Source organism: Balaenoptera musculus, chromosome 5 (assembly GCF_009873245.2).
Source record: "Balaenoptera musculus isolate JJ_BM4_2016_0621 chromosome 5, mBalMus1.pri.v3, whole genome shotgun sequence".
In the NCBI taxonomy this organism is placed as follows: domain Eukaryota; kingdom Metazoa; phylum Chordata; class Mammalia; order Artiodactyla; family Balaenopteridae; genus Balaenoptera; species Balaenoptera musculus.
The window spans coordinates 19,041,601-19,058,842 of record NC_045789.1 but is presented as its reverse complement, the minus strand read 5'-3'; the positions used below and the strand labels follow the sequence as shown (position 1 = coordinate 19,058,842).

The 17,242-nt window shown below is 39.7% G+C and overlaps 1 protein-coding gene across 1 annotated transcript in view; it reads left to right on the top strand.

The window, feature by feature from the left end:
* The first annotated feature begins 3,201 nt into the window (after positions 1-3,201).
* Positions 3,202-17,242, top strand: part of EIF4E (eukaryotic translation initiation factor 4E) — a 47,158-nt gene continuing 33,117 nt past the window's right edge. Inside the window, exon 1 of the mRNA XM_036852642.1 lies at positions 3,202-3,248. Coding sequence (XP_036708537.1) covers positions 3,231-3,248 — 18 coding nt within the window. The 5' untranslated portion in view covers positions 3,202-3,230. The remainder of the gene's footprint in view (positions 3,249-17,242) is intronic.

Sequence of the window (17,242 nt, the reverse complement as noted above, 5' to 3'; positions counted from 1 at the left end):
GTGTAGCAGTAATATTTTTGAGGGATTGATCATAGCAGATGTGATCAGTTTGAACCATAGTTGAACAATGCCCAGCAAAACAATGACTTTGATTATCTAGAAAACCTAAATAAATGCCAATGACAAAATACATGATAAAAATGATGTGCTGTTTTTATTATGATGTGTTCTATTAAATTATTTAAAGTCTCTTTACCATGAGTTAGATCTATAAAGACTAGTAATATACCAGCTTCAGGATTATATTATGTAGAGAAAAGATCATGACTATTTACAGATGCTAAATGATAACCAATCATTCCAGGCATTTATTTATTTATTTATTTTCCAGGATTTTAAATAATAGTTACCATGATACTATGCTGGGCCATTAATTATGTATTAACTAGATAACTCCAACAAGTAGAATAGTGTTTCAATACCATATCCCATTTCAAATATCTTTTTTATTACTCTTTAAGAACAAGCACAAATATGGTAGTAATGTAACAAATGTACTTTTTTGTGGATTAATAGATTAATAAAGAATAAAATATTTCAGATTGGCAAAAGCAAAACAACCATATACACACATAGATAAAAACCTAATCACCAAGTCTTTGACATGGTAGAGTCTAATGGTAATATTAGGAAAAGACACATGAATGTGTCATAAAACACATGCAACAAAGCTCATACAAAATGGAAAGAAATTAAGCTCCAAAGAAGAGGAGTATATATATATACTTCTACTATATATGTATAGTAGAAGTACTAGGATGATTGACAGAAGTGAGGTGTGTGTTTTTTTTTTTTTTAATTAATTAATTTATTTATTTATGGCTGTGTTGGGTCTTCGTTTCTGTGCGAGGGCTTTCTCTAGTTGTGGCAAGCGGGGGCCAGTCTTCATCGCGGTGCGCGGGCCTCTCACTGTCACGGCCTCTCTTCTTGCAGAGCACAGGCTCCAGACGCGCAGGCTCAGCAATTGTGGCTCACGGGCTTAGTTGCTCCGCGGCATGTGGGATTTTCCCAGACCAGGGCTCGAACCCGTGTCCCCTGCATTGGCAGGCGGATTCTTAACCACTGCACCACCAGGGAAGCCCCGTGAGGTGTGTTTTGATCAAGAGAAAAGTTAAAAAAATGGAAGCTATTATTAAAAGGAAGTTTTAAGAACATCACTGGTTTTCAGTCCCACTGAAATCTCTTTAAATTTTAAATCTCTTTTGTTCTATTATCTAGCAGCACTGGGAAAATAATACATCTATACTAGCTCTTCAAAGAAGATAACAGGATACTACTTTTAAACAACAGAAAGTATCACTGAGATCGACTGTAATTACTTTGGATAGGTTAACTAAGAGTAGATAGTCTGTAAATAGAAATCCATTTATCCATTTATTTTGTTTTCAGAATTCTTTCTACTTTAAACCTACTAGAGCTGAGTTGACTGGTCAAAAGCTTTTATTAATCGTGTCTGGCATCCAGGTGAACCAAAGCATATGATCAGGCAATGGTTTTGAGTTCTTATTACAGCCTCAATTATGTGTTAGCCAACTCAAGCGACCATTATGTAGTCAGTAATAGGTATGACACAGCTCTGGACATCAGCAACACTGTAAGCAGGCAGGCACAGGCAACCTGCTTATACTGATTTTTCTGGTGTTAACATTCTTAAGAAGCATGGAAAATAGTAATCATATGTCTTCCTCATTAAAACCTTACAGTAGCGCTCTACTAGATTTCTTTACCTCTGTTTTTTGTATTAATAACTGTGCAGAATAACACTGTCTTGAGAAATGACAGCACAGCATCTTACAGGGAAAGGAAATATAGGATGCCACTGTAGGGATAAATTTCTGATTACCAGTGATTATTGTGAATATAACACTATTTTCCTGAACATTAAAGTCTCCATGGAGGGTAGCTACAGTTAAAAAAAAAAAAAATTGTTTTGAAACTTTAAAATTGCATTGGTGTACATGATAATGTAACAAAGTACACAAAAGAAAAATTTTAAACATTGTTTAAAAAAAAACATAAGGGGAAGCCGCTGATCCTTAGGAAGGCACGAGGTTGACTATTATGAAGCATTTAGGGAGTCCGATTCATTTTCAAAGCTGGTTACAATCATTAGCATAGCACACCCTTGTGAGGTTAAGTGTATTATCATCTGTGCTTCATAAATGAAAAAGCTAGGGCACTGAATGATTAAGTCACTCGCCTAAGGAGAATGAGTCAACGTCAAGAGTCATAGTTGAGCCGGCCTAACGACTCCTGACGGTCAATCCAGGGCTTAGTCAGCGGGGGCCGGAGTGGCTTCCCTGGCTGGCACCGGACTTGGGCTATTTCCGACCACGTTAAAGCAGAACAGTGGAAGCGAGAGGACCCAACTTGCAAATGATTTTTATTTCCACGCAAGCCTTAGCCCTGAGGTCTTAATCTCAGGAGTTGGAACAGGAAACGCTGTCGGGTGCACTCCCCCTCCCCCAACCTGTGGCAAGTGGGTACTGTGGGCGGCTCCGCCACCCCCTTTGGCAGTGATGGCCATGAGTGACCACCAGCGTTAGCGGAGCCGGGGTACCGGGGAGGGTTGACTGCTTAAACAACGATTCTCCACCGCCGCCTCTTTATGAAACTAAGAGAAAATGGTGTGCAGTCAAAAGAAATTAAATAAACACACAGGCAACTTGTCCTAGGATCTCAACTAAGCAAATGAAGCCTTATTGTGCGTGCTGAGCCTTCGGTTCCTAACCTTTCGGGGAAGATGGGAGGACAGGGCGACAAAGGGTACAGTAGGCATGCCTGGCAGTAAGTGCGACAGCAGCTATCCAGGCGGAAGAGCAGAGGACTGAAAACCACGCTCCAGCACGCGTGTGTCCTCCGCGCCGAGAACCGCGCACCGTACCCATCGACCACGTGACCAGTCCTTTTTTTTTTAAACTTCTTTGCCTAAAAGAAAAAAAAAACGAAAACGAGAGAGAGAGAGAAATAGAAAGACAGAGAGAGAGAGAGAGAGAGAGAGAGAGAGAGAGAGAGAGAGAGAGAGAGAGAGAAATAGAAAGACAGAAGGAGAGAGACTCCACTTCCCAAAGCCTCTTGTGAAACACGCCGCCGCAGTCTTGCGCAGGCGCCGCCAGGGCCAAACGGACACGTCCGTCACGTGAACAGTAGCCGGCCAATCCGGTTTGAATCTCATTTTTTTCCTCTCACCCCCCCCTTCAGGAGCGGTTGTGCGATCAGATCGATCTAAGATGGCGACTGTGGAACCGGTGAGTATTGCTTTTGGCCCCCACCCCCACCGGCCCGCACGCTCCGTCTCCCTTCGGACTCGGGGACCCCGCGGGACGGCGTTCCCGGGCGCGCACGCTACCCCTTGCCGCCCCCTCCCCCTCTTCGTGGGCCTGACCTCCCCGCGGACAACTGGGGGCGCCCCGGAGGTTGGCCGCGGCGGCGTGTAGAGCCCACGTTCTGGTGGGGGCCCGAGAGCTCGCGGAGAGGTGTGGGGGAGGGGCGGCGCCTCAGGCGGAGCCGCGAGGGGGTTCGAGGGTGGAGGGTGACCTGGGCCCTGGGCTAGGTGTGTGGGAATTGTGTCTTCGGGATAGGACGGCGCTGGGCCGTCTCCGAGCTGGCGCCCGGATCCGCAGGGAGGGTGGGCGGCGAGCCGGCCTGGAATGAGATGGAGGGAGCCCCGGGGCAGCCTTTCCGTGTCTCCCTCCCTCGCTCTAGCCCAGGGGCTCGGGTGCGGGCGCGCACCGGGACTCCTTAGACCGGTGGGCCGTGGAGCCGGTGGGCGCGCGTAGCCCTAGGGTGAGTTGGGCGGGAGTGGTGCCGCGGCGTGCGCGGAGAAGCTTCGACCTCGCCGAGGGGAGCCGAGAGCGGCCAGCGCATGTTACGCCCGCGCGTCCGAGAGTTGCCGGGGTGGGCGGCAGGGGAGGCGAGAAAGGTTTGGAGTGGGGAGGAGAACCCCGTGTCACGCGGTAAAGCTCTGCGAGTAGGATGAAGGGTGGTGGTGGTGGTTAGCAGGGGGATCACATTGTCCTCGCCCCTCCATGCTGGAGGCTGGGCTGTCATGGAGGAGGGAAGGGGGAGGAGCGAGGCCTACGGATAGCTGCTGCCGGTCTGGTTGCCGGCCGGACCTGCTGCATTTCACACGCGCCTGTCTCCCATTCATTCATCCTTTCCGCGCAGTGCGCACGCCTCAGAGAATGCGAGTGGGTGTAGATCCGTCTGTTCTTCCGAGTCTATCTTTATCGTCTGGAAGGTTCCTCAGGCACAGTTTATTGGAAATAGGAACTTAACTTTTAAAGTTAATTTTCCATTTGATTTTCTCTTTATCCGTTCTGCTGGTTTCCCTCCCAGTTTGGGCACCATCTTAAACTTCTTTCAAGCAAGCTGATCCCAGAGCACCAAGTTGATTGTTAACCGTACAAAGGAGGGGGTATCTTTGTCATAGTTTGGGTTTGCCGGCAGTGGCTCACTGAAACTTCTAGGCCTGTGTTGCCGTTTCAGGAATGTCACATCTAAGTGATACTTTAGAGGCATAATACATTACCCAGAAAACCTTTGATACTCTGGAACCAGTTCTGGACCTTGGTTGCCAGATATTTTCATATATCTTTAATGGTAGTTTGTGATTTTGATAATGGCTTCCCAATTTGCTTTGACTTTTTAAAGACTTTTATAACTATTAAAAGACTAGTTATGAAAAGGTCTATAGAATACAAAAATGCTTATTTTTCATTACATTGACGTAAACTATCCTTACCTTGTTGCCAGAATTTAAGGCAGATTTTCTGCTTGGTTGCTTATTCTTTTATTGGTACCAGTGTTTATTTATATTCCTGGAAATTAGATTGACTACAGAACTTTCTTAAGTTGCTGATACAGTTAAATGATTTTTAGAACATTAATGTTAAATAGATAAAAGATAAATATGTAAAACTTTAACTTAAAACCTTTTAATGGGCTCTGATATTACTTCTGACTGGATCAACTCTCCTACCTACCGTACCAGCGTCAGTAAAAGCATTACAGCTGGTAATAAGGGCAAGGCTAAAATCTCTAAACAATAAAACAATAATGTAGTCTGTGAAGTTTCAGTAACATTTAGGGCCTTTGGGTTTTGCAGGCTATGCTGTTTTGTTTCAACAACAGGGAACAAAACTACAAAGTGTTGAAGGACTGTTTTGAGTCAGTAAATATTTATAGCTCCTGATACGTTTAGGACCTTGTACCAAGTGTTCTTTAGGATACAGAGTTATACAAAATGTGATTTTATACCTTGTTCAGTGTAAATTTTAGGAGCTTAATTTCCAGTGATCTGGTCAATGATGCAGTATAGCATTCCTTCTAGTGCTGACCCCAGGGAGATTTCAATACTGCATTTAAATTTGGGGAGTAGGGAACCTAAAAACTTAGTGTGTGAAAGTCAAAAGCCAGATTGAAACTATAATAACCAGAGGATGCATGTAAAATAATTTTAAGTGTTTATTTTTAGTGAAAAATGCAACTTTAAAGTACTTTTAATGCACCTTTGTCCACAGGTTAGTCATTTAGAATTCTTTTTGACAATTTTAAATAGTGGGATTTTTTTTTTTAAGCAGCTGGTTAGTATTTGCTGCAATTGAGGTATCCCTGTAAAAGCCTACAAAAAGCATATTTGTTCATTGCTATTTCAGCTAGCTTGTGAGTTTCCTTATTACTTTTTTGCTGGGCATAATCAGAAGCACCTGGAGTCATGGGTTTATTTCTGCTTGTCCCACGTTTGTAGGCATTCAGGGAATTTTTATCTACGGAAATTAAGTAAAATATCAGTCATTTTCAGTTTGATATTGTGTGCTTCTCAAGTGTGCGTGTATGAGATCATTTAGGTTAAGAAGTGGCTTACATGGAATCTAAAAAAATGATACAAATGAACTTATTTACAAAACAGGAATAGATTCACAGACATAGGGGAAAGGGAGGAGGAAGGGATAAATTAGGAGTTTGGGATTAACAGATACACACTGTATAAAATAGATAAACAACAGGGACGTACTATAGAGCACAGGGAACTATGTTAGGTATCTTGTAATAACCTATAATGGAAAAGAATATACATACATATATATATAAAAAACTGAATCACTTTGCTAATACACCTGAAACTAACACAGCATTGTAAATCAACTATACTTCCAAAAAACCCCACAACAAAACACACACAGACACATAAAAGAAGTGGCTTACAGATATTAAACTTGTTGACAAGCTTGATAGGTATATTAAAGGAAGCATTTTACCTCTTAACAGGTAATATGGCAAAGTTTTGAACATTGGGGTAAACAATACTTTCCTATTATTCTGTTGCTATTTGAATTGTGGTTAGGTCAAAATTAGACTTTGTGGGTAGATCAAAGTTAGATTTAATATTAGTTGGCGAAGGTGGCAGGCCATCTTGCCTCCAGTGGGTCGTGGTTTTTGGCAGCTTTTATCTTCATTCTGCATTCTTCATTATTGGGTTTTTTTTGACCTGTAGTTCTTTTAAAGGTAAGAGATTTGTTTCTTTAGTTAAATTGAAGGTATATAATTTTACTTGTTTTTACATTGTATCTCTTGAATTTTTTAAACTGTACATTAGTTTCATAAATGGAATCAACTTGGACGGTCAGCTGATCTAATGTTTCCTTTTTTATCCTTTAGAAACATGTTTTGTATTGCAAAGAGTTTATTAAAAGTAAATAAGTCTTAAATACGTGTTGACAAATATGTTGTTATATAATGCCATGGTTTTTTGCTAACCAAAGACTATTGATTAACTAGCAGACCTTGCAAATTAATATGCATATTTTTGCTTTAAGAAAGAACCCAGTATATCAAAGTTCATTCATAAACCAAACAAATTTAGTTCTGGTATTTATATTTTAGATTTTACTTGTTTTTTACTCTGAATTAAAATTATGCCTAATTATTTGACTTAACAGAAGTCCAGTTTAGAAATAGACATAGTTTTATACACCAAAGTTGCAGAGAATAAAATGTTTAATGAATTATGTAACCTTAATCCAATTTGGACAGAAAATTCTATGCAAAAATTTTTTTTTAAGTATTCTATTTAATTTATATAAGGTTAAGAATATAGGAGAAGTACCAGCAGTCCTGGATGTAACAAGGAACCTATGAAGTAGTTGTTCTAGCAATGGTAATTTCTTCTTTTCCTTCTCTGCTACTATTAGAAATTTCCTTGCTCTTCTGGTACCTGTGAATTGCTCCATTTTTGTCATAGAGAATATTTTGAGAAGTGGAAACGAGTCTGAATTATAGTCTAATTTTAATATCTGTGTGACCTTGAAGACTGAAATGTCTAAGTCTAGCTGAAAAATGGGAATAAGATATAGTGGTTTTGATTTTCAAATGCACTATTCAGGGATGAAAATTTGTCAGTTATGAAGAACTAGATAGGGGACTTCCCTGGTGGCGCAGTGGTTAAGAATCCACCTGCCAATGCAGGGGACATGGGTTAGAGCCCTGGTCCGGGAAGATCCCACATGCCGCGGAGCAACTAAGCCCGTGCGCCACAACTACTGAGCCTGCACTCTAGAGCCTGCGAGCCACTACTACTGAAGCCCACGTACCACAACTACTGAAGGCCGTGCGCCTAGAGACGTGCTCTGCAACAAGAGAAGCCTCCTCAATGAGAAGCCAGTGCACCGCAATGAAGAGTAGCCCCGCTCACAGCAGTGAAGACCCAACACAGCCATAAATAAATAAATAAATAAATTATTTTTAAAAAAAAGAACTAGATAAAGTTAATATTCCATAGGTGTGCTGCATGTAGGTGTATCCATGCAAAGTTGTACTCACCTTTTCCTCTCTTTGCTAGGAGATTTATATAGCCAACTTTATCATTTCTTTGCCATTATTAAGAAATACAAAGCTTATGACCCATAACCCACAGATACTCTTCCCACTCCTTACTGTAAAAATCACTAGTGTTTCTTTAAAAGTCCCTATACGTGTCTAGAGAAAAAAGAAAGGATGGCTTTTGTCTCTTAAGTACTAAGTAGTCCCTTCTAGAACCTGAGAATGTGGTCAGAAAAGTAAGATCGTCTTTCCCAGTTGGAACTTTTGATACATCTTCCATAGAAACAATAGGAAGCTGTAGTTTTGGCTCACTGTGTTCAACAAGTTTCTATGGAATTATGACAGATCTACCCAGCATTGAATTTCCAGGGCTATAGATTTAGAGTTCTAAGCAACTGAATAAAAATGATCTTTTAAACACAGCCTGTAACAGTGATTTTTAATGTAGGTTATTTTTATAACTTAATAATGGCTAACACAAAGCACTTACTGTGTATCAGGCACCTTACTAAGTGCTTTACATATATTCATTTAATTTTTAACAGCAAACCGATGAGGTAGGTATTATTCTTATTTCACAGATGAGGAAACCAAGGCACGGAGAGATTAAGTAACTTTGTGTGACTAACTTGCCCAAGATCACAGAGCTAATAAGTGGTGGGGTGGAGTTCAAACTAAAGCAGCCAAGTTCCAGAGTGTGTGTTCTTAACCATGACACTGTCTTTCCCATAGGCATGTAATGTGTGTTCCTTGTGTGACTTGGAAAGATTAATTTGATAAACTTAATAGATATTTTGCTACAGTTCTAAAAGAAATTATGTGGACATTTGTTTTTAGTTTCTGTTATACTACAGTGTTTGCTAACTGATATCCAAAGTGTAGAATCTTAAGAAAATGTCACCTTGGTGTCTAAATTTGAGGACTAAATAAGTAGTTATACTGGTCGTACTTCAGTAACTGGTCCAGAACTTTGTGCTTTGATTTCTAAAGAAAGTGAATGGTCACTCTTCTTCTCCCTCTTCTCATTTGATTTCTAGACCTGTCAATTCATATGATTTGCCAGTTAAAATATTTTGCTAGTGAAAACAGTGTAGTGAAATTGAAAAAAAATTTGCAGACGTGGAATTTACTCTCATCTACCTTTGTACTTTTAGTAATTTTGGTGAAAGGTCTGGCAAAGAGTTAAGCAGTTGTTTTGAAAAAGTTTCAGTTGTAGTATGTTGCTAGTCTTAAAAGCTAAATTATTTGGGGAAGGTAGAAGTAATAAGACCATAAGATTTCTCTGAAACTCATGTCTTTGCAGTAATCTTTACTTTTGTTTATTTTTATAAATTTACTTATTTTTGGCTGCGTTGGGTCTTTGTTGCTGTGCACAGTTTTTCTCTAGTTGCAGCGAGCTGGGCTACTCTTCGTTGTGGTGGGCAGGCTTCTCATTGCGGTGGCTTCTCCTGTTGCAGAGCACAGGCTCTAGGTGTGCAGGCTCAGTAGTTGTGGCTCGCGGGCTCTAGAGCGCAGGCCCAGTAGTTGTGGCGCATAAGCTAAGTTGCTCCGCGTGTGGGATCTTCCAGGACCAGGGCTTGAACCTGTGTCCCCTGCATTGGCAGGCGGATTCTTAACCACTGCACCACCAGGGAAGCCCTGCAGTAACCTTTAAAACTAAAATGTCTTTAGTTATATATTTTAAATGTGTTCATACAAAATGCTATAGAGAAATTAGAAATCACAGAAACCTTTCTGTGCTCTACTTATTACAGTGACAGTAAGTTTTAGTATTTATGTGAACTGATATTAGTATTGCTATAAAACATTCTTTTGGGGTTTTACATGGGTCATCTTAGGGCAACAGCTTATGTAACCACAGAGTCTGATAACTTAAAGTATTAACTAAGGTCAGTATTTTAGTAGATAAAATATCTTGTAGTTTTTTTAAATCTTAATATTGTGGGATAAATACTTTTTACAGGTGAGAAATTCATATTTCAAGTGATTTTTTTTTAATTTTAAAACTTTTTAAAATTTAAAATTAAATAAAAGTTTCTACCAAGGTCACATAGTTCCTAAGTGAGAGAGGGAGAACTCCAACCCAGGTCCTATCTTCAAGCTTTATTACTGTACTTAAAAAAAAACAACTAAAATTCAACCAAAACTAAAATGTCCAACTCTTTGCCTTCAGCAAAACTCTTACCTTATGGATAAAATTGATGCGTAGGTCATCGTTATACACAAATAAACAAAATCATATCTGAAAGGATGTATCAGATGGTTTATGGGTGGTGGCATGATGGGATTAGGAGCGATACATTTTATTTTTTCTTTTGAACTTGTGTGACGTATTTTAAAATAATATTTAGTAAAATCTCTTGGGTTTTGGTTTATAGATAATGGTATTTTAGCTTTTTTAAATAGCTTTTTTCTTGAAGATGAGTAATAAATGCTCATGGTTCAAAATTCAAATGGATCCTTTTAGCAAACAGCTGGAGCCTGTGACCTCATTTTCAGAATAATGTTTTTAAATTAAATAAAATACATAGGATTACAAAGGAAACTAATTATGTTGAAGTACAGTAAGGATTAAGTGAGTTAACATGAAACATTAAGGGTGCTGCCTGGCACAGGCAAAGTCCTGTCTCATTGGTGTGAAAAACCTATCTCCTATCTATTTTCTCCAGCTACCTAGTTCTCCTCTCCAAAGCATCCAATGTTAACCAGTTTTTTTGAGGATTCTTCTTAAAAAAGGCTGTCCAAGAGAACTTTCTGTGATGATGGAAGTGTTCTATATTTGTGCTGACCAATACGGTAGCCACTAGCGGCACTATTGAGCACTTGAAATAAGACTGATCCAACCCAGGAGATGAATTTTAAACTTGAATTAATTGTAATTTTTAATTAATTGAAATTTAATTCCATATGTAACTAGTGGATACCAAATTGGACAGTGTGGCTCTAGAATATAGACATATCCTGGTGTATACAAACACATGTTGTATTATAACTTTGTTAGGTACAACTGAATATGACAAAGACCAGTTTGGTTGGGCAAGTTATTTTTTAATTTTATTCTAGAAAACGTCTCTCTGTATTTTATTTTTTAATTTTTTTCTCTCTATATTTTAAACTTTCAAAGATAATTATTTGGTCTTGTATGGACAATTGAAATTGTCCTAAAATTACAATTGTCCTATGACCTTGTTTGCTGTTTAAGAAAATGTGTGTGAATAGCCCATTGTATACATTGTCCACAACTCAAATTTTGTACAAAAGAGTATACAATGAAGTCTTCTCAAGCTGATCCCATCCAGGTGGATCACTTCTAGGGGCAAGCACCATGGTCAGTTCATATCTTTCTGTAGAGATTTGTATTCAGTTGGGCCCCCCCCCCCCCATCCACGGATTTCCATCTGAGGATTCAACCAACTGTGGATCAAATTTTGGAGAGCTGTCTGTACTATGCCATTTTATATAAGGGACTTGAACATCTATAGATTTTGGTATCCGAGAGGATCCTAGAACCAGTCCCCCACAGATGTCGAGGGACAACTATATATACAAGCAAATATGATGTGCAGTTGACTCTTGAACAACATGGGTTTGAACTGCGTGGCTCCACTTATACATACACGGATTTTTTTCACTTAATACGTACTAAAGTACTACGTGATCTGCGGTTGTTTGAATCTGCAAATGTGGGACCTTGGATGAGGAGGGCTGGCTGTAAAGTTATGTGTGGATTTAAGACTGTGTAGAGGGTCAGTGCTCCTAACCCCTACGTTGTTCAAGGGTCAACTGTATATTCTTTCAAAAAAATATGGGCTTCCCTGGTGGCGCAGTGGTTGAGAATCTGCCTGCCAGTGCAGGGGACACGGGTTCGAGCCCTGGTCTGGGAGGACCCCACATGCCGCGGAGCAACTGGGCCCGTGAGCCACAACTACTGAGCCTGCGCGTCTGGAGCCTGTGCTCCTCAACAAGAGAGGCCGCGATATTGAGAGGCCCGCTCACCGCAATGAGGAGTGGCCCCCACTTGCCACAACTAGAGAAAGCCCTCGCACAGAAACAAAGACCCAACACAGCCAAAAATAAATAAATTAATAAAAAATAATAATAAAAAATGTGCAGTGAAAAAAAAAGCAAAAAACAAAAAAAACTGCTGATCCCAACCCCACTTCACACCAATTAAAACAGAAAAAAAATAAAAAATAAAAAAAATAAATGGTAGCCAATTCTATACACTATTCTGGCACATTGTGTTTTTCACTTAATATATTTTTTAGAGCATTACATATAAACACAAAGCTTTCACTTTTTTTCTGATGGTATGTATTACATGGTTTGGTCTTAAAACATTTTTATTTCTATACTGATGAACATTTGCTAGGGTTCAATTAAGGCATGTAAGTATATTGGAGTTTATAATATTACTGTATAGATTGTAAAAGGGAATGTGATTGTTAATTTAGGGATGAATTATAGTACCGTTTGTGTTTATTGGTGTGGCTATGTGATCCATACCAGATGAGCCAAGGACTGGGTGATAAATTGAACAATTAGAAAGATTGGTAACTACTATTATTATTTGAGAAAGGCAATAGAAAATTCACAGGTGTGGAAGATTGTTAGTTATGCCCCCTAAAGAATCATACCTCCCTGTATCCATACCTTTGAGTAGTCTACAGCCCCCCCGCCCCCACTGGGCTTAGCCATGTAACTTGCTTTGGAATTGCTTTGGAACCATTTGCTATTTCAGTGCTGTGATGAATAACCCTTTACCTGTGTCATTCTACACATGGGGTAGTATATCTGTAAGATCAATGTTTTGGCAACAAATTGAAAATTAAAAAACTCTACTGGTCAAATAAAACACTTCTGTGACTGTCGTCCATCAGGCTACAATTGTTTTTTTTTTTTTTAGAGATTCCCTCCTTTCTAATAGCGAGATGCTTATATGTAGAAAAAATGTGAAATACATTTGTACATAAGTTTTAGAGTAATAAACTGAAGACCCATGTACCCATCACATAAGACAACATCAGTACCTCAATTTTTTTTTCTTAATTTTTTAAATTTTTATTTATTTTTGGCTGTGTTGGGTCTTTGTTGCTGCGCGCGGGCTTTCTCTAGTTGCGGGGAGCAGGGGCTACTCTTTGTTGCGGTGCGTGAGCTTCTCATTGCGGTGGCTTCTCTTGTTGCGGAGCACGGGCTCTAGAGCGCAGGCTCAGTAGTTGTGGCGACGGGCTTAGTTGCTCCGCGGCATGTGGGATCTTCCCGGACCAGGGCTCGAACTCGTATCCCCTGCATTGGCAGGCAGATTCTTAACCACTGCATCACCAGGGAAGCCCCAATACCTCAGTCTTATACTCTGTGATCACATTTTCATTTCTTTGCCTCCTTCCCTACTCACTATCCTGACTTTCATGTTAGTCGTTCCCTTGAATTTTTTTTTTTTACAGTATAATTATCTTTAGAGTTTAATCTCCAGTGTGTATATCTTTCAGCTAAGTATTTTAGTTTTGAAAAACTAAAAACTTAGACGATGTGTAGGGAAAGCACAGTATTGCTACTGTTACAGGTAGGTTCTTAAGATAAGCTGAACACCATTTCTGGGTTATAGTTTGGCTTCAGCTTCCTGGAATTTCTACTGGAGCCCATCTTGGGAAAACGAGTGGACAAGATCATGAACATGTTCTGGGAAACACAGGACTCTACGGTTATCTGCTGGGGCTGTGGTATGGGCCAGGCAGAGCCTTCAGTTAGGAGAGTGGTCTCTTGGAGTGAGCTGCTCTATATCCTGTTTAAGAATAGGTTAATTCTGGTGTGAAATTCTGAGCTGTTCCAGGGAGCAGGGCACAAAAGAGGAAAAAGGAGGTTTGTTAACATATTTTTAAGCTGAGTTATGTGTACATAAATGTTCAGGCCAGGGACTTCCCTGGTAGTGCCGTAGTCAAGAATCCGCCTGCCAGTGCAGGGGACACAGGTTCGAGCCCTGGTCCGGGAAGATCCCACATGCTGCGGAGCAACTAAGCCTGTGCGCCACAACTACTGAGCCTGTGCTCTAGAGACCCGCGAGCTACAGCTACTGAGGCCCGTGCGCCTAGAGCCCATGCTCCGCAACAAGAGAAGCCACTGCAATGAGAAGCCCACGCACCACAACGAAGACTCAATGCAGCCATAGATAGATAAATAAATTTTAAAAATAATAAATTTACAATTAAAAAAATACCAAAAAAAAAAAAAAAAGTCCAGGCCAGACACATGGCAGTCGTTTTTTAATAAAAGGTAGAATAGTAAGCCTCTTGGTCATAACAGACAGCACATGAATGTAGCCTGAATCACATTGCTTCAATCTAGACCGTTGGCTCTCTGTATCTGGTGCACACCTATCTTTTTTGGATCTCTTTTGACTGTGTTCCTTATTTGCTCTCATATGACTTCTGTGTTGCACCCCTCTGTTTGCTGTATCTCTTGTTTTCCTTTTATTTGGTTACTTGTTTCACTTTGGTGGATCACATCTTCCAGAACTTTTTTGAGAAAAGGTACATGAGGGTTATTGAAGATTTTTGAGACCATGCCTATTGAACAATATCATATCTGTAGTTTGGCTGCGTGTAGAATTCTTTTCTTCAGAATTGTGAAGTTCCATGGTCATCTTCTCTTGTAACTGTTGATAACTGAGGAATTATTCCGATGACTTATTTTTTTAACGTGACCATTTCCCTTCTACTCACCAGAAACTTATAGAGTCTTTCCTTGTCCCCATTTCACAATGACATGCTTTAGTATGAGTATTGTCATCCATTGTGCTGGGTACTTATTGGACTTTAATATAGCAACTCCTATCCGTCACTTCTGAGAAATTTATTGGTGATTTTCCTCTCCCCTGTTTCTCTTTGAAACAGTTATTCAGATATTGGATCTACTGCAGTGGTTCATTAGTGTCTGCGAGCTCTGATACACTCTCACTCATTTAAATTTTGCTCTCATTTTCTATCTCTTTTTGTTTGGTTTTCTGGGAAATTTATTTTCCAGCCTTTTCTGTCTCATAATTTTAATTTCCAGATGTTCTCTCTGGTCTTCTGAATCTTCATTTTTACAGCTTCCTGTAATTGTGTGCATGCAAAATCTTAACTTATCCTTTTGAGGATATATATAGGTACATATTTTTAAAGACATTTTCTATTCCCTGCCTGTCTGTTTCCTCCAAATTGCTTATTTTCTTTTTATTTTTGAACTCATGGCAGCAATCCTAGGGACTTGGAGTAGGGGGAGGGGATGGAGGGATCTAGTTATTTCCCAAACATCTTTCACTGGATTCTTTTTAATTTACTCCCTTCCTTCACTCCCAGTCCTAAAGGTGCTGCCAGGAGACTTTAAGGTGTATATTGATTACTTAGCCCTTTCCATCTACATGCCAGTTCTTCTTTTTTTGCTGCTCTTCCCATGGTTGTGGGGTTTTTTGTTTTTTTTTTTTTTGGTAAATTACTATAGTTTTAGTGGGGTTTTGAGAGGGAAAAGAATTAGAACCATTTATTTATTGAAACATTTGAGTGTCTATCATGTGCCACGCACTCTTGAGTGCTTAACCCACCTCCCTCTTAACCTAAGAGTTACTGGATTACTGTAGAAAAGAAATAAAGAACTAACACTTATTACCACACTTAAAAAGTAACTTTTTGTTGCATTCTAGTGTTTTTCTTTAGGCAAAAAATGCCAGGAATAATAAACCTAGCAAGTTCTTTGCAGCATTCATATACCCAAATGCCAGAGCCTTCAAGTGCCCAGGAATTATAAACCCTAACAGTTAGTTTGCAGGATTCATAAATAAAAGCAGTACAACTCTGAGAATTACAGTGGAGGACTTTAATAAGTGAAGAATCACTTAATCACATAATTTGATTTTGAAAGAGTTAATGTTGGAAAGATGTTAATTTTTCCGAATTTTATGTGTAAATTCAGTATAAACTGAGTCAAAATGCCAAAATCTTTGCCAGTGGGGTGGGAAGCTATGCTTTATTTTTATTGTTTTGAATTTTAAAATTTAATTTATTTTTTTATGCAGCAGGTTCTTATTGGGAAGCTACACTTTATGCTGGGGTTCTCAAGCTGGCCTTAGGGCTGCTTTTGTGTGGCCTGCTAGTAGCTAAGATTTTTTTTTTTTTTTTTAAATTTATTTTGGTTGCATTGGGTCGTGGGCTATGTCTAGTTGCGGCAGGTGGGGGCTATTCTTCGTTGCGGTGCGCGGACTTCTCATTGCGGTGGCTTCTCTTGTTTCAGAGCACAGGCTCTAGGCGCGTGGGCTTCAGTCATTGTGGCACGCGGGTTCAGTAGTTGTGGCTCACGGGATCTAGAGTGCAGGCTCAGTAGTTGTGGCGCACGGGCTTAGTTGCTCCATGGCATGTGGGATCTTCCCGGACCAGAGATCGAACCAGTGTCCCCTACATTGGCAGGTGGATTCTTAACCGCTGCACCACCAGGGAAGTCCCAAGAATGGTTTTTATTTCAAAAAGTAAAACAAAACAATAAGTGATAGAAGTTTACCAGCCTAAAATATTTACTCTCTGGCCCTTTAGAGAAAAAGTTTGCAAGTTTATTTGAAAGAATAAACAAATGAGAATTGGCAGTAAATTTTTGAAAAGGAGGAGAAAAGGGGAATAGAGAATTTGCCCTACATGGAGAAAAAAACATTATTCAACAAAGGTAACTTATAAAAATGTGATATTGGTGCAAGTGGGGACTGACATCTTTGGAACAGACTGAACAGTCCAGGAGTAGAGTCTCTGTGTATTTGGGCTTCAGTATAATTTTGTTACAATAAATTTGGAACATTTAGCTCTGTATGAAGAAAAAATCATCTGCAATCCCAACAACATGTTCTCTGGTTAATATTTTGGTTTACTTGTTTGTGGATTCTTTTTTCTCACCATGTCTCTCTTTGTGCCTATTTCTTTTCCTTTGACTTTTTAAGAGCAATTTTAGGTTCACTACAAAATGGAAAGGAGGGTACAAAGGGTTCTGATATACCTCCTGCCCCAACATCCACAGTCTCCCCCACAATCAACATTCCACACCAGAGGGGTACATTTGTTACACTGGATGAACCTACATTGACATGTCATTATCACCCGAAGTCTGTACATTACATCACAGCTCACGCTTGGTGTTGTATATTCTGTAGGTTTGGACACATGTAAAATAACAGTTAGCATTATAGTTTCATACAGAGTAGTTTCACTGCCTAAAAATCTTCTGTCTGTTCATCCCTCTTCCTCCCTAACCCCCAGCAAGCACTAATCTTTTTGCTGTCCCTGTAGTTTTGTCTTTTCCAGAAATACAGTTCTTATCGTATAGTTATACAATATATAGCCTCTTTTTTTTAATATTTTATAAATTTATTTATTTTATTTTTCTATATATTTTTTGGCTGTGTTGG